The sequence below is a fragment of the Grammomys surdaster genome, unplaced genomic scaffold, assembly GCF_004785775.1.
Source record: "Grammomys surdaster isolate TR1022 unplaced genomic scaffold, NIH_TR_1.0 64, whole genome shotgun sequence".
NCBI classification, from domain to species: domain Eukaryota; kingdom Metazoa; phylum Chordata; class Mammalia; order Rodentia; family Muridae; genus Grammomys; species Grammomys surdaster.
This window is the reverse complement of record NW_021604566.1, coordinates 2,364,898-2,383,531: the sequence shown is the minus strand read 5'-3', so window position 1 is coordinate 2,383,531 and position 18,634 is coordinate 2,364,898. Positions and strand designations below refer to the sequence as shown.

At 41.6% G+C, this 18,634-nt stretch overlaps 1 protein-coding gene across 7 annotated transcripts in view; it reads right to left on the bottom strand.

Moving 5' to 3' along the window:
- Asph (aspartate beta-hydroxylase) overlaps positions 1–18,634 on the bottom strand; it is a 200,737-nt gene that overhangs the window by 9,856 nt on the left and 172,247 nt on the right. For all 7 annotated transcript variants that reach the window (XM_028768474.1, XM_028768525.1, XM_028768492.1 and 4 more), the window contains 3 exons: positions 15,491–15,626; positions 7,604–7,695; positions 7,111–7,244 (listed from right to left, as the gene is read on the bottom strand). In XM_028768474.1, coding sequence (XP_028624307.1) covers positions 7,111–7,244; positions 7,604–7,695; positions 15,491–15,626 — 362 coding nt within the window. The remainder of the gene's footprint in view (positions 1–7,110; positions 7,245–7,603; positions 7,696–15,490; positions 15,627–18,634) is intronic.

Below are 18,634 nucleotides of genomic sequence, written 5' to 3'. Positions count from 1 at the left end.
CTCTCTCTCTCTCTCTCTCTCTCTCTCTCTCTCTCTCTTTTCTCCCTCCTTCCCTCCCCCCTTCCTGACCTGCAAATCAGGATGTAGCTCTCAGCTACTGCTCCAGTGCCTGCCTGCAGCTGTCATATTCTTCACCGTGGTGATAATGAACTAACTCTAAATCTGTAAACAAAACCCCAATTAAATACATTTCTCTCATAAGAGCTGCCTTGGTCATGGTGTCTTTCACAGTAGCATAACAGTGACTAAGACAACGAGGGTGTCAAGCCATCACACCAACTAAGAAAAAGCAAGGATTTGAACTCAGGTCACGCTAGTTCAGTGTTTGTAACCTGTTTTTATGAAATCACATAATTCTAAAATCTAAAGACTCGGATGCATCTCCCACACAGTCTCTTCTCAAATCCTATTAGAAAGACGGGTTTGTGAAGCTTCTGCAGGCTGACCCCAGCAGCTTCCACACCATTTACTACTACAGGAAAATGATTTCCAACTTCTCAACAATTCTTTCAACAATCAAACACTTACACAATCCATTTTCTCCACAGGTTCTGCAATTTCCTGTGGTGGGGAGCTACACGTATGTGTGCATTCTATTTAGCCGAGTGTAGGAAGAACTGTAGATATAGCCTGTGCTGACCCAACAGGGTGACGCACACTATACTGGTGCCTTTAACTCGTCATGTTGCTTAGAAGAAAAATGCTATTATTTAACAGCAAGCAAAGCTCAGGAAAAAAAAAACCTCCTAGTGGTTAAAAGTGTTCTTGCATGGCCCCAGAGGGGAAGGCTCTGGTGGCTATCTGAATGAAGTCTCACTGCAATGCAAATGGAACAGAGACTAACTTTGCAGGACAGATCTATGATTCTGGTGGGAGAAAATCAAAATGGAGAAAAGAAAGTGGGTGAAAATATCTTGTTGCAAATGATTTAAAATTCACAGCTTTTTAATGTGAAAATCATAAGACTTAATACACCTTCTCAGATACCCACTAAAAACAAAGCAAAATCAAAAACTACTATGAACTTGTGGCAGATTAAAAAATTTTTTTCTTAATTTATTTCTTTTGGCATGATGTCTACATAACCTTAGAGACTTGGCAGATTCAGAAACACACTTTATAAGACATACTGTTTTTTTGTACAGCAATATATTAACAAAGTGAATGGCTACATGCCTGTTCACCTCTCATTGGACACTAATGCCAGTGTGTGCTTTCCTGACTACTTGCCAGTGCTGTTTCAGGTTTCAGGCAGTGATGCTGGTCTGCAGGACAGCTATGAGGACTCCATAGGTTACCTGAGAAAATACCTCTATTTGATTACCTGAAAGCAAGTCTGTTGGGCATTTTCTTGAAAAGTAATTGATGTGGCTATACATAGCAGCATTGCCAATCAACTGGCTGAGGGTCTGGCTGTCTATCCAGATATAAAATGTGACAAAGGAGTTATCCAAGTGCTGGCCTTTGATGGCTCATTTCCCTCTATGGCTGGCAGTGGTGAGAAGCAGCAGTAAGCAAGAGGGAGCAAGAAGCGGTGCTACCTCCTTATGCTGAGGGCCTCTGGGATCAGGACTCCTTGCCCTGGGCCTGCTGGGGCTTTAGGTAGGTCTAGGAACCCAAGATTCCTGAGCCCTTGCTTGCTTGCAGCTGCTGTTGCAGCCTCTAGGCTGTTCTAGTCTATCTCCATTCTTCAGGCCTTGACAGTAGCTAGTGTTACAGCTCTGCCCAGGCCTAGAAAGCAGGTTCTTTAGCCCTTAACATTGCCATTGTCATATCCTGGATCTGAGACCCTTGGCTTTACATACTTAGTTCTCTGGTGACAAAGGCCTACAGGTTCTCTGCCCTAGCTCCTTGAAGCATCTGGTCCCTCCTCACTGTCAGCTCTCCGTCCTCTCTTGCTGTCTCTCTACTACTCTACTTCAGCCATGAAAGTTTGCTGCCCTGGCTAACTTCAGCAGCTTTAGAGGCCTGAGATTTGGCTAGCTTGACCTTCCCTGACCTGGCTTTTCCCCAGGAATCACTGCTACTGCCCTGTGTCTGCTGTCTTCTGTTGTTTCTAGTAGTGTTACTAGCTCAGCATACATTACTAAGTGTAGGAAAGGAAAGGTTACTTTTTTAATGGACTTGATGTTACAATACCAGGTGAAACACAGAGGAGTGTTTTCCAGTTAGCTTTATTACCCAAAGAGCCTTGCTTAGGTTTGGACCAATCACATCCTTCCCTCTGAGCATTAGTCAGTGTTGTCTTGCTGATACACAGCCAGGGAAGAGCTCCCCTTAGTGATCTGAAAGCATAGGGTTGCAGGGATCCCCTCAAGCTATCTCTTAGCTTGAGATAGCAAAGTCTAGTACAAAGTTTAGCTTTTAGGGGCTGAGTTAATGAGATGTGTCTGCACTTAGCTTTTTGAAGGTATCTAAATGGTGTTACAGTCAGATGGTATTGGTAAAGGTACTCCTTGCTGGTTATTTGACAGACCTTTTGCTGAAGACAGCCGCAGCAGGACAACTGTCCAATAAACGCCACGTAGGAAGTCACATGATCCATCCCCACCATCTTACTTACGTAAAAACTTAATGAACGTATCATTAATATTGACAGTAACTTTAACAGATTTTAACAGTGCTTTGCCAGTGCTTAATGCTTGCCAGTGGCACAGGAAGAAGTGCCCCACCATGTGTCTCATCAAGACTGTGAGGTTGGGCCTAGGAATATAGTTCAATCCCCAATACCTAGGATTAAGCCTACTTTTGACTACCTGTTAATATAATTATAAAAACCCACATCTGTTGGAAAGTTATTCTGAAATAGGGATCTAAGCAGATATCAAGTTTGTGCTTTTAAAGGTCCCTAAATCCAACAGAGTCAGTATCAAAGAATAAACAAGAAGATACAGGTAGCAGGTGAAGGTAGAAGCAGAGCTTGGAGTTAAGTATCTACCAGCCAAGGAACACCAAGGCTAAAAAGCAGCCCCAGAATGAGAAGAGAGGGACAAATGGTCTCCTTGAGGCTCCCAAAGGAGCCAGCCCTGCAAACGCCTGGATCTCACAGAATGAACTTCAGTTGTCTTACATCATCTAGCATGTGGCCATTTATAAATTCCCAAAGAAACTAATACAAATAGGCAGTGTGTTTTTACAGTTTAGTCTTCTGATTTGTAACACATGGATTTTAATGAACCTGATTACCTGGGATTACTGTTAAGAATGATGTTGTACCTAATGTGCTTAGAACTGGCTGTGCCACTGGCATTAATAACAGACTAGTGGCAGCACCAAGAAGCATCTGGATAATACCTCTGAGTAACAGGATCAAAGACAATCCGTTACGTCGTATTTCTCTGTGTCTCATAAATTATTTCCAAGGGGCACACAATCTCATCTTTTAATCAGAAGGCATTTGTAAATGTGAAATGGTATTTTAAAGTGTAGAGGCTACATATCTTGCAAGCTCGCTGTCAGAGAAAAAAAATATTGTGCTTTGTGTTGTAGTGATGGAGTATTTAAAGGACTCACACCCTGGCAGGGATCCCATGGTTCTAGAGAAGGAGAAATCTGATTATCAAGATCTGAGAATTACAGAAAACAAACTGCTGTGGGTAACCTAGTCTTTCAGCAGGCCAGGCATCAGGTCCTGAAAAATCACTGCCTGCCATTCAGCACAAGGAAGTCTGACTTCTTTCCTGGCGTGCTTGTTTTGACACACGGTCCTTGTACAACGGATCACAGAATGAAGCTTCCAGATTTTGTTTGAAAGCCTTTGTATTCTAAATCCTTACAGACTGTAGGCTATTCAGTTTCCCTGGTATATGTACTTTAAGCAGTCCATAGAACTTAGCTAAATCAACCCATTTCTCTTATGAAAAGCACTATTCTGTCAATGAAACATTAAATCCATTCAGAGTACCACCGACTGACGGATTAAGGATGAGAATGCACCTCAGACTAGGGCACCCCTGACAGCAGGGATGGAGAAGGACTGCTGACAGGCAGCCAAAGTGAGAAACAAGGTTCTCCATGCTCCCAGCTCTCTTCAGAATCAACTCAGTGCCTTGTAGTAGGCAAATGGGCAGTGAGTACTTTTTTAAAATGACTGTGAATTTATAAAATAGACCACCTGCAAATTACTGTTGTTAGTAGCTCTTTAGTGACACATGAACTAGAGTATATTTTAGCTCAGCAGAAACTGATAGTCTGCAAGTTAATATCCTATTGAGAGTCCTCTATGTAAGCTGTGTGACCTCTATTTGGTGAGAACCATTAATCTAGGGGTGGTTTAAGACTCATGGAGGGGATAGTCGTGGCTTGCATCTTCAAGTGTGGCCATGACAGACTGGAGAATCTGGTGCAACGGAACACCCAAATGGGAAATTCCAGGTAAGACAACTGTGGTGGTTTGAATATGCTTGGCCCAAGGAAAGTGGCACCATTAGGAGGTGTGACCTTGTTGGAATAGGTGTGGCCTTGTTCAAGGAAGTATGCCACTGTGTAGGCAGCTTTGAGGTCTCCCAATGCTCAAGTTCTTCCCAGAGTGGAAGAGACCCCCGCCTCCTGGATGCCTTTGGGTCAAGATGTAGAACTCTCAGCTCTTCCAGAACCATTCTTCCCACAATGATGATAATTGACTGAACCTCTGAGACTATAAGCCAGACCAAATGAAATGTTTTTCATTATATGAGTTGCTATGATCACGGTGTCTCTTCACAGGGATAAAATCCTAAATAAGTCAGTCACCTAATGTTCTGAGTTCTCAGAGACTTTGTGGATACACTTCTGGCTCTGTCCACCCAACCACTCCCTGCCTGCCTGCCTGTCAGCCTGTCTGTATGCCTGCCATGGCCATCCTTCAGGCTGAGCTTTCTTCTTCCTCCTCAGGCCTTTGAAGTCAAGGGTCAGCTCCACACTTTCCTGCCTATGCCTAAAGGGGTACTTAATTGAGTAATCTGGTTACAAGTAACTATAAGCTGAATAGACAAGAAGAAGGAAGGAGGGAAAAAGGGAGGGAGAGAAAAGAGGGAAGGAGAAAAGAGGACGTAAGAGACAAAACATGCATGGAAATGGTTGAAAGCCACCAGACAAGTTCTAAAAGACTATTTGGTATTCAGGAAGGAGAACTGGAAGATTCTAGTCACTTCCTTGTGCTGCCATCCATCTCTGCTTCCCATAACACCCCCTCCCCATGGCATGGGGGACCCTAAAGCCCCATACTAAATTTCCAAAGGTTTTGCAAGACATCTTCATGGCTTCTTTTCCTTTCTGTCATAACTCAGATATTGGTCAAGTTGCCTCTCACAGCTACTGCCAAGCTTGACTCTCAAATCTCTGTCTCCATATTCAATTTTATTTATGCCAGTTCTAGCCAGCTCTTTGATAATTCACCTCTGTTCCAATAGCAATGTAAATAAAATAGGTATGAACACTAAATTCATTTTTCCTTCCCATTAACTTGCCTCATACATTTCCAGTTGTCAATGTGTTCAGGCACCAGCATCTTCCTGCTGAAGACTGAATGTTTAGAGCCATGTTGGATTTCTTCGATGATCACACTTTGAGGATTCCCCTGAGCCCACTCTCTCATATCTCCTGTTTCTTTATTCTACATTTCTTTCCAGCACCCAGATATTACTCTTCTTCACTTTGGAACCTTTCACTGTCTCAGTTACTAATGGTGCTTTCATCTCTTCCCTTCAGAAAATAATCCCCGACTATGAACCGTGCCAATAAGTTTGGTGTCAGAAGCTTCCTTCTTATGAACTGGCCTTGGTCACACTCACTCCCCTACATTCCTCCTCCCGTGCTCTCTACTCTTGGCTGCTGAACCACAAAGTGTTTCTCTGATTTAACATTTTTATTTTCATAGATGTTTCAGAATGTTTTCCTCTCAGCTTTCAATACCCATAACACTCTTGTATAGAAACAGATAAGCAAGCAAACTGGAAAAACAAAACAAAACACTACCCAAGATTCCCAAACCTTAGGGACAAGTGACCCACTTGTCACCTTTGACCTGTGCTCCCATTGGGCTCATGTAGCACCAGCTCTCATACGATCTTCCTGATTTTGTATGTCTGGAAGAGGAGAGTACCATGTGGTCCACCATTGTGTATCCCATAACATTTGTCTCTTCCTCCATTCTGTCCCCTATCATAGACAATAAGGGCTGTAGAAGAAGATAACTTCCTGATTTCTCATCTCTAGGAGCTTCCATTTCAGCATGATCCACAGGCTAAGAGGCATTAACACCAATGATAGCTGGCCAGAAGAACCATCAAGACCCACACCACTGAGCACATGGCTTAAGATGGCAAATGGCAGGTCTTATTGTTGGGAACTGAAATTGGATCCTAGTAATTAGTATGCTTTGAATAGATAAAACAACTATCTATTTAACTCCTCGAAAAAGGCCAGGGCTTGTGAGGATTGTTCAGTGTACTTTGAGCAAGTGTGCCTTGTTCATAAGAGGGTGAATGAGCTGCTGTGATTAGAAGAGGAGAAAGTATGATGTGAGTCCTAACAGTTACCATGGCCTTGCTGATGTCAGGAGAAGAATCAAGTGCTTCTTAGGATTGTTCATTTTACCATTATACAGCCCTGAAGAGTCAGTATTATTCCTGCAGGTAGCTGAGTTAAGGAGATTAAGTGACTAGTCAAAGTCATATAGTGACAGAAATGGTTCTGTAAGTGGTTATCACCCACAGAACCATGCTGTTGCCTCTAGGGTAAAATGCAAATGTCCACTGGGTGATGTCTTCAAGGAGGAAGACTTGCTATATATATATGCATAACTCATGCTGTGGAACCTTAAGTACCATGCGGAATGTGGGGAACTTAAGATAAGTGAATTGACCCTGAATGCAAGGTTGTCCACCATGATGAAACAAGGCAGCTGGGCAGGCAGATGAGTGCTCTGGGGATAAATGGCAAACCTGCCCCAACTGTGACTGACATCTCTATACCCAGGAAGCACAAAGAAGGTCACACTAAAGTCTGGATGCAAATGTCTTCATTCCTGTATACTGCAGCTAGGGACATGATCCCATCAACCACAGACTTTCTGAAGGAACATCTGTTGTTGAGTGACGGGTAAAACAGAAAATGACAAAGGAAACATACCTGGTCTCATTGGCACAGCGGATCTTGCAGCCTTCCTTGGGAATCACCAACCCTAGATGCATTCGAAGCCTGCAGTTTGTGGGTCCTGTGTGTGGCCACACATGAGTTCCAGGGTGCATGATGGAATATTTGATCTGTATAGAAAGTATGACACCCAATTATCCATTTAACAAGGTATGGAGAAGCAGCAGAATCAGTATCAATTCATATGAGAGTCTTTGTAACCCTTGGGACTTATATTCACATCCTATTTTCTTTGTGAAGGAGACAAAAAACAAGCACTCTTGTTTCCCACAATGTGACATAATACTCAAGATTTTTGACCTTCAAATTTTGACATTAACCACATGAAATTATGTTTCATTAAAACGTGAATGAGAAAAGAGACATCCATTGTGCTATGGGAAATAATTGTGATTTTTGTAAAGGTCAGTTCTGCCTCTTTCCTGACAACAAACTGTCTTCTTCCCATCTCTGAAAACACTCTTGATACCTGTCCTCTTCTGCATCCTGTTGTCTCAGAAAACTTCTCTAGTAAAGTACAGGTCTTAGGAGCTCCTTTACAGGCATTCTCATTTTTCCTTCCTAGAACAAAACATGATGAAACTATTGAGAGAAGCAAATCACAGTTGTCATGGTGCATCTGTGGTCTCAGCTACAATGGAAGTTAACTAGGAGGATTACTTGAGCCTAGGAGTCTTTAAGATTAACCTGATCACATAATGAGCCCCTACTGAAACACACACACACACACACACACACACACACACACAACTAAATTGAGTAAAACTATCTCATCCCATTTGAGCCACATGTAGTTGTATGATCACCTTTGCTATCAGAATGTGAAGGCCAAGATAAAGACAGTTAGAGGCCAATGTTGTCACTATAGGGCCCTTATATGTATAAAATGAGAGAGAAGAGTCTATAATTCAGATTATAAGAAGACTGATTAGCCATTGCTGGTTTTAGAGATGGACAAGGGACACAAAAGTCATAGTCAGATACTAGAATCTGAAGCTTGTTGAAGGATAATGACAGCAGTGATACTCACTGAAGACTTCTGAGCCATGCCTCAAGTAACTAGTTTCTGTTAATTTGTTATAGTACACACTGGAAATTAATATAGAATCTAAGAAAGGAGAACACTTTATATTCTATCCCTAACCTGAGATGCATTTCTAAGAGATAGCAAAACATCTTGTGTTAGAATTTAGTGTATTTTTCAATGTATTAAGAAACTTTACATGTTGCTAAAATGATATTTAAATGATGAACATCAGTATCTTTAAGCAAAAAAATATTTTTTGAGTAATTGTACCAAGAACAGATTCTGGGGCTTCATCTTCAGCATCTTGGACCATGCAAAATTTTTCCACATTCTTCTTGGGAAGATGTGCTCAGAATGTATACAGTATCACTAGCTTTCATGGAGGAGGAAAACAATAGGATTTTGTTTTGTTTTGTTTTTTAAAGAAAGAAATTCTTGTTTTCCCATTCAAAATTCCTATAAAAGAAATTACATCTAAAGTTGAGTTGGACTTTAATGTTCATGTACACCAAGATAATCTTATGCTGAGAACAAAATGAGTTCTAAGAGATACAGCACCATGATGTCTGCCTCAGTCAAGAGGACCTCTAAACTTAGGAAACAGCTTCTACAGTTCTATTAACTCTTTGCAGATGAACTATTTGATTCTTAATCAGGTACATTGCCATGTGCTCTCTGTAGTTAGTAATACTGTGCCCCAATGAGCCAAACAATTTATGCTAGCTTGAAAGAATAGCATACAAATGTATAAGCCATCATAATCGACTTTTTAGCCCTGGTTTTCCAGGGCATCTATGAACAAGGTTTTGGAAGGTCTGACATGAGACTTTCAGCTATGGCCTATGCTGCTCAAGCTAAAGCTGGGTGAAGTCTGGTAGCTTGAAAAGCCGCCAGAGCAGCTGGGTTTCCTTTGGCCCTTTGGTAAGGCCTGAGCTTGTGTACCGATTGGTCAGTTGTGCCAAGAAGACCAAATCGATCCTGTCACCAGGATTTCCCCTGGTGAGGTCTGGGTTTTAACCTGTAGGTACATAAAAAGCAAGGATCCCAAATCTACATATCCACAACCTGAAACTAAATGAGCTTTCTGGGGATAGTGTTTAAATGACCTCAGGTCTAGATCATGCTTTGATCATAAACACTCAACTGGCAAAGGCTGTACCTTTATTCCCATGTCAGAAAAACTCGGAAACTTGAACTATTTCTGGTCTCAAGTATCAGGGATACAGCTTGTAAACCTTGTTAAGTCAGAAGGTACAGAGTTTCTCTCTCAGGAGAAGGTTGTGCAGTAATAGTTCAACTTCCATAGTTTAGAATCCATTGTTTTAAGTATCCACATTTGTTTGGAAGGGCCCATTAAACACAAAATTCCTGTAGTGCTCACGATGGTCAGATACTTAGAGTGATGTATGATGTTTACTGTACCCAGGAAGGAAGCCACTCAGGTCTTATAATACACAGGACAAACCGACACACAGAGGTGTACCATAGTAAATGGGAGAGCAGAGAGCTGGTAATTATAGCACAGCTGTCATGGATCTGATGTCTAGGCTTTTAGATAGGCCTTGTGATGGGCACACCTGTGAGGGAATTTTTCCTTAATTAAATCACTTGAAGTGGGAAGGATCCACTTCTAATCTGGATCTTCGAGGTGGGGAGTCACATCTTTAATCCATAATGTTTTGAAGTGGGAAGACACCCCTCTAATCTGGGCCACACTTCTGCTGGAAGCCTATTTAAAGGACTTGGAAGGAGGCAGTTTCTCTCTTTACTTTCTTGCTCTTGCCTTCATTAGCAAGTCCATTTCTTCACTGGCATTAGAGTTCACTTCTTCAGGATTCCAGCTTATACTGAAGACCAGCTGAGACATCTGGCCTCATAGACTGAACAACTTTTGCATTCTTGGATCTTCTTTTCATAGGCAGCCGTTGTTGGAGTAGCTGGATTACAGCCTGTAAATCATTCTAATAAATTCTCCTTCCGTCCGTCCCTCCCTCCCTCCCTCCCTCCCTCCCTCCCTTACTCACTCTCCCTCCTTTCCTCTCTCTCTCTCTCTCTCTCTCTTTCTCTCTCTCTCTCTCTTTCATATATATATAGTATGTATACACATACATTCTATATTTTTTTTCATTCTAGAGAACCCTGACTAATCCAGATCTCAAGACTGCTTCTTGGTTGCCCTTTACTAATGAGTTCCCATTACACAGCAATACTGAAGAATCACTGACATATATTCAATACTCTTCTTCCCAGCATTCACTGACAGTGGAAACTATTCCATACTCAACACAACCATTTTCATACTCTTTTCAAGGAGATTCAGGGCATGCCCACATGAGAGAACAAGAGAGAACACATTCAGGACTGTAAAGGAGGACCATGATTTCCAAATCCTATGCTTCAAAAAACACTTCCTCATTTTGTTACATCAGGTTACAAGGCAGGAAGAATTCAGTTGAGTCTGAAATTGAATAAGGAACGCCCAACTTTGGTAACATAGTTGATTTGTTTGTGTTTTTATTATTTGTCACCAAAGTTAATTCTCAACAAGCAGCAAACTTGGCTTCTTTGGGAAAATAGCTCTGGCAAGAGATTTACTAGGCAACACTGATACAAAAGAATAATGCATTATTTGCATGTGATTTTATCAGGTAGATTCATGGAGCTAGAGACCTGGGCATATTCTTCTTTATATTCAAGACTACAGAGAAGAGAAACTTCATTCTCCACGACAACTCTGATCAATGATAGAGGCTGCTCAGCACAACAGTGTAAACTGAGCTTGTTATTTCCCAGCCCTATGCACTAAAGTACAATTTCCAATCACATTACATCCTGGGCCACAAGCAGATTGCAGAGAAGGACTTAAAGCTTCAGTCATCCTGAAGTGATGGAGGATCACTAGCACCATTTCCCTTAGGCTCTAGAATAAAGATGTGTGGTACGGCTTCTTTATACTTTAGCATGGTTGACAATCATTGTTTAATTTGTGAGCAAGACACATAGTTAACAATAGTCAAATAGTAATTTGCTAGAGTTCTGGCAGGCAACAAAGGGTCTTGTACAATCCAGGCTAGAGCTCTAACACTGACTCAGGCCCCTAGTTCTGTAGATAATTATTTATAAACTTATTGCTGAAGAAAATATATGATATTTGTTAGTTCTATCATTCTTCAGTGCTAAAAAAGTTGATTATTCTTATATTTTTGGCTTTGAGTCTAGCTTTTAACTGCTGAACCATATCATCATTTGGACAAAGTGGTGGCCTGTAGAATGGGGAAAGATTTTAAACAACTACACATCTGGTAGAGGGCTAATATGGAGAATACATAAAGAACTCAGGCAATTAGTATCAAGAAAACAACCTAATTATAAAATGGGGTTCGTATATAAATAGAGAATTCTAAACAGAGAAATCTCAAGTGGCTGAGAAACACTTAAAGAAATGTTCAGCTTCCTTAGCTACCAGGGAAATGCAAATCAAAACTACTTTGAGATTCCATCTAACTCCTGTCAGAATGGCTACAATCAACGAAAGAAGTGACAGCTCTTGCTGGAGAGGAAGTGAAGTAAGGCGAACACTCATACATTGCTGATGGGAGTTTAGACTCAACAGCCACTACGGAATCAGTGTGGCAGTTCCACAGGAAGATGGGAATCAATATACCTCAAGACCCAGCTTTACTACTCATCTGCACATACATAAAGCATCCTACCTCAGAGATACTTGCTCGAACATGTTCATTACTGATCCATTCATAACAGCCAGAAATCAGAAACAACCTACATGTCCCACAACTAAAGAATGTATAAAGAAAATATAGTACATTAACACAGTGGAGAATTACTCAGCTGTTAAAAAATGATCTCATGAAATGTACAGGTAAATTGATGGAACAAAACAAACAAACAAACAAAAACAAAACAAAGCAAACTAAGAAACAAATAAATATATCCTGAGTGAGGTATCCCAGACCAACAAAGACAAAATGTTATTATTTGATTATTGGATGATAAGTGCATACCCAGTGTTAAGTCAGTGATTGCCAAGTTACAATCCACAGACCCATAGAGGGTAGGTTTAGAGTAAGGGTCAAGAGGGAACAGATAGATCTGGTTAGGAAAAAGAAACAGAATAAATACATATGGATGAACTGGGGGAGGGTGGATGGAAGGGTCAACAGAGGTTTATGGGAAGGAATACATGGAGCAAGAGCTAATATTCAAGGGCATTTGGGGGATAGTATGGAAATCTAATATAGTAGAAGCCTCCTAAAATATATACAAATAATTGAGAGATGGAGTCCCAATTGGCCAACTCTTGTCATCAAATGAAGCTTCCTATAACTGGAATTAGGTTACATCTAATGGAGTTACTGGCCAAAAGGACCCCACAGCCCAGGCTGTTACCAAGACTGTAGATTGTTCTCCATAAACTGACAGCAAGACCCCATTCCTGAAACAATACCTATAAAATTCACTGACAGGAACCTAGTGTGGTGGTTCCTTGGGAGGCCTGGACAGCAACTGATCAATGCAGATGTGGATGCTTGGAGCCAACCATCAGATTGAGCTCAGGGAACCTGGTGCGGGAGCTGGCGGAAGGGCTGGAGCAGCGGAGGGGGACTGCAACCCCATTGGAAGAACAACATAGGCTAACCTGACCACCCAGTTCTCCAGAGTCTAGACCACCAACCAAGGAGTGTACCTGGAGGGGTCCATGACTCCAGATACATATGTAGCAGAGGACAGCCTTGCCTGACAACAATGGGAGGGGAGGCCCTTGGTCCTGGGAAGGTTTGATGACCCAGTGTAGGGGGCTGCTGGAGTGGTGGGGCAGGAGAGTGTGGGTGGGTGGGGGAGCATCCTCATATAGGCAAAGGGGAGGGTGGAGGGTGGATATGGGATGAGGAGGGGTAATCAGGAAGTGGGATATCATGGGTAGGGGGTTGGTAGAGGGGGTAACACGGAAGTGGGATATCATTTGAGATGTAAACAAATGGAATAATTAATAAAAAATGTATACACCACATCAACCATGAACCTTTTATCTGCAACGATGTACTGCTTGCAAGATACACTAGTGCAATGATATGGGAGTAACCAACCAATAACTGACTTGACACAAGGCCCACTTCACAAGATTAAATCCACATTTGATACTTCTCAGGTGACCAAGAACCTGAGGCTAGATAGCCCAGGAACCTAGGGTAGAATCCAAGTAATACTGGCCTAAAGAGAAAAAAAGTAGCAATAAAATGATTCTTAATGATACTCTGCTACACTGGAAGATCAGTGCCTTGTTCAGCCATCATCTGATCAGCTTCATTCTGCACCAGATAGGAACAAATACAGAGCACCACAGACAGACCCTGCAGAGTGAGAAATCTTGGAACACTCAGCACTAAATGGGATGTCTCTATCAAATCCCTTTTCTCAGAACTCAGGGAACCCCATGGAAGAGGAAGCAGAGAGAATGTAAGAGGCAGAATGGATGGTGAACACCAAGCAAACAAGGCCCTCTAAATTAATATAAGCAAAACTTATGTGAGCTCTCATATACAGAAGCTGTTAGTAATCTGTTAAACTCCACCTCCAGAGTCACCTGGCAACAGCCAGGTATGCTCCACCCCACAGTTACTTGGCAATAGGCAGGTAACCCTGCCCACTATAAAAGGGGCTGCTTGGCCCCTCCTCTCTCTTGCTCCTCAACCCTGAGCACCTGCAGGTTGTCTCCCCTCCCCCCTTCTCTTCCCCCTCTCTCCACGTGGTCATGGCCGGCCTCTATCCTCTACTCTTTTCTCTCTCTCCCCCACCCCCCACTCTCTTAATAAACCTCCCCTCGTAGAACCATCTTGGCCTGTTGTGATCCATCCAAGCTGCGCGTGACCTTTCAGAAGCAGCATGTATGGGTCTAACATAGGACTGCACCAGGTCCTCTGTGTTTATATTATGGTTTCCATAATTTAGTGTTATGAGTTGAGTTTCTGATTCTTGTGCTTTCTCTTGGACTCTCTTTTTTTTTTTTTAACCCCTGTTGGTTTGCCTCATTCAACTTTGATGTGATTGTTTCTGTTTTATCTTATTATTATTCATTGTATTTTAAAAAATGGAATGAATGAATGAAATTATGAAAACCTAGCCACTAGGGCAAAGGTTAACAAGTGAACTGTTATTTATACCAGTGGTGAGAGGGAAACTCATTTTTTTCCAATAAAATGACACTGGGTATATCAACCAGTCCAGGGCAGGGCTCACGTTCAGTAGCTGACCAACCCATAATAGACTCCACAGCGTTTATTGTTGCTGCTGCTGTTGTTGGTGGTGGTGGTGGTGAGTGTGTATGTCATTTTATGTGGTCACAGTTTGTTGTTGCTGAAAGAGGGGTGTTATTTTATTTTGTTCTCTCGATTTGGAAGGTTTTGTTGGTTTGTGGTTTTGTTTAGTTTTTGAGAAAGAACTTAAAGTTGGCTGGGTGGTTTTTGAGAAAGAAATTAAAGCTGAGTGGTGGGTAGTGAGGGGGAAAAGCACCAAATACTTTAAATTTAAAATTTGTTTTAAATAATAAAATATAATAAAAAGGAAAAAAGTTGATTATTCAAAAAGGAATACAAGAGATAGAACTTGGTATTTCACCATTTGCCTAATATGTGTGAAGTTCTGCATTTAAATCCTGCAAAACACACAGACACACACTCTCTCTCTTCAGACACAGAAACATACACACACATACACACAATTATTTTGATTCAAAATGGAAATCAAGACAAAAATTCAGTCTCTTTTAAAACTCAAGTAAAAAAATCACATACAATATAGATTCAGCATCTGAAGTCACATGTCCATCAACCTTAAATACTTAGAATAATAAAGAATGTAACAAATATACTAAGGCCTTTCAACCAAAATGTTTCCCAGAATAACTGAATATCAATGGAAAGAACAAGAAGATACGTATGAATGTGGAAATAGAAAACAGTTATAACATAAAACACTACCACCACCAACTTTATCCTCTGCGGTGGCTCCCACCCATGCATTTTGCCCCCCAGGGTCACCTGTACTTTACAGCAGTGAATACAGTTCAGAGATACTCCCTTCTGACACAGTGACAGACATGGTGGGCTCTCCAGTTATTCAAACACTGTAGGGTACAGTGAATACCACACTCTTTAATTGAAAACAGTTATGTTTTTATCCTTATACACATATGTATACAAAGGAACAGATGCAAGTGAGGGCATATAATATGTCACAGGCAGCTGTCAGTAGACTACTCACTTATCATTTGGTTGGTGCATGACAAAGATAATCTAGAAGCCAAGAGCTCACCTTGCTGCCACAGTGTGAACTGGCTCCAGTCGCCCTTCTCCCGAAGGTTTTCATCCTCAGGCAGGAAGAGACCCTTGGCTTTATCCATCACCATGAGGCCTTCATCACGGATTAATTTCCAGTTTCTCTCTAAAGACTTCAAAGAAGATTTTAGTTTCACTGAGATGAAAAACACATCCTGCAGAAAATCTCAGGGTAACTTTCAGTTGTTTTGTTTGTTTAAGAAAGATAAAACTAAATCACCAACCGAAGAGTATACGTGGATGGGTCCATGGCTCCAGCTACATATGTAGCAGAGGATGGCCTTATCTTGCATCATTGGGAGGGGAGGCCCTTGGTCCTGTAGAGGCTTGATGCCACAGTATACGGGGACGCTAGAGCAGTGAGGTGCGGGAGTGGGTGGGTGGGTGAGCACCCTATTACTGACAAAGGGGTGATGGGATGGGGGTTTGTGGAGGGGAGACCTGGAAGGGGGACACCATTTGAAATGTAACTAAATAAAATAGCCAATAAAAACAAACAAACAAAAAACTCATCTTGACTAAAAGGAAAATAAAAAAAATAAAAAAGAAAGAAAAAATTCTTGCTTTCATTTAGATGCTTATTTTAGTTTCTTTGGACCCTCTTCTCAAGTATATTGAGAGAAGGGGCCAGGGAGGGAGGGAGGGAGAGAGGGAAGGAGAAAATTCATATTGGAAAGCAGCTTATTATTGGTTAAGAGTTCTTGCTAGCTACTCTTGCAGAGGAGCAAGGTTTGGTTCCATAACCCATAAGGTGGCTCACAACTGTCTTTAACTCCAGCTCCAGGATTTTCCCATGCCCTCTGTGGGCATCAGGCAGACATGTGGTACACATGCGTTCAGACAGAGAACATGTATACATAAAATAAAAATGAAAAAATAAACTTATTCATATAAACTATTAAAACCTTTCTCACTGTAATTATTTGTATTATGACAAGCTTTAAGTTCATCCCTTTATTCTCATCCCCTTCCTCTGTCTGTTTGTCTGTCTGTCTGTTCCTTTCTTTCCCTCTCCCTCCTTCTCCCCATTCTCTTCCTACTCTCTTTCCCTACAAACTAACAACAACCACAGTCTTGCTGAGGTTGCAATGACCAAGTTCCACATGACACCAGCATCCACACTGGAATACAGATCACAGATTTAATTTCAATAATGTTCCTTACAGTGACACTGTTCCAACAAGATAAACAGTAGTTAAACTTCAAAGCTTTTGGGAAACCAGACACTGGAGCAGGATAAAGTTAATAACAAAAGGAAAAAAATGTTTAGAATTCAGTGAAACAAACATGTCCTTGACTTATTATTTATAAGGCTGCTTTAGCCTCAGCCAGGGCTTGATGTTGGCAGATTCAGTGACTGATGATGCTGGCTCTGGTCCCATCACACTGTGGTGTGGGGCAGAAATGCTTGTGGAAGCAATGGGTAGAAGCAGGCAGGGGTGAGTCTACAGGGCATCAAGGAGGTACAGAGTGAAACTGGGGTTTGGAAATGGAAACCCTGTTGTTCCGCACTCCCAGAAAAGTGTCTGGAATAACAGAGAACAAGAGATCAGAGCAGAACCGCACTACCTAGATTTCAACATAAATCAGGGATCAGGCATAGCATGCTGCGGATGGCGTATAGAAGCAGGACACCGGAAGTAACAGTACAATAGCGACATTTCAATGCATGCGGTGGAAACAGTGAGAGCTTTCTGAAAGTGAGCTAGCTGCCTTGTGAACAGCATTCTATCTTGGAGTAAAAAGAGGCACGTGATAGAATGAAAGTGTTCTTGTTTTGTTTTGATCAACCTATGTTCCATGGACTCATGATTTAATGTAGGAAAAACAAAACACAATTAAATCAGAATGTCTGCACAGATTTGTGCGGAGACTATACCAACCTAGCATGAAAATGCTACCTCATACATAATTTCAAATTTCCTCAAGCATTTCCGCATATAGTGTGCACTGAAACTTGATGTGTATCCAGGTTGTAACCTATTCTGGGAGCAAGTAGATGAATCTCAGCCAATTACCAAATGCCAACTGTGAAACCAAAGTCAAATAGGACAGACCCAAGCTGCAACCAACATGGATTCTTTGCCTTTCCTCTCTCTATATTTATATTTGAAATCCACTTCCTTTTCTCCAGCTACAAATACAATCTGCTCCTATGGTAAAGAGTCTTGAGAAATTGTATGCAGATTGCTCCCCAATTCTAGAATCACATATAGGGCCAATTAAGGTCTTATAAGGCTAGATCCGTCATCATTGCTTTTAAAACCAGGGGACATTTTTGTATCATGTGAAAACACGGAATCTCTTAAAATGTTGCAGGGCACGGGATTTTGAGTAATTCTGTTTCTGTGAAACCCATCATCACCTTCCTTGCAACCTGTGTGCTTCTTCCTCCTGTGTGGAGAGCTGCCAATCAGTGGTCCTTGTTCAACACAGTCCAACAACCACAGTCCCTGCCTATTTACTCATCTCAAGCTGGGAGTCTATAGCCAGTAAGTTCAAGAGCACATTTCAATAAAGGGAGGCTCGAAAGTCCTCGCTGTGCAAGGTCCCAGAGTGAGAGAACTGGATGATTTTGTTAAGGTTTCAAGATTATGAGACGAGGAAAAAGTGCACCCAGGACTTGCAGTGTGCGTGTCATGAGCGCTCCTAGATTGCCACAGTACTCGGTGGGATTGTAGCGTGGTCAAGTTGCTGGATAGATCTGTTAGGTTCTTGTGAGTCTGTCACACAGACAAGGAGAGAATTACCTCTCTAACACATGAAATTACTTTCCAAATGAGGTTATCAGAGCCTTATAAGGGCAAGCTTTTCCTTCCCCCACCTCCAGTCTTTTAGAAATCCCTTTTATTTCTTTTGAAAGCTGATTTTAAGGGCATAGTTGGGAACAGCTGATCTTTTTGTTACTAAAATAGGGCACAAAGTCCTAGGAGAAAATGTTAAGTGATTGCATCAATATAATTTAACTTTTCTACTTAAGAACAGGCTGTCTTTTTACATAAAATGTCAGTCCTGCACCTTCACCTTCAGTCTCCCTGGAAGTGTTACAGCTAAGGTACTTTTCCATGGTAGTAATAATTTTCTTCTCTCTCTCTCTCTCTCTCTCTCTCTCTCTCTCTCT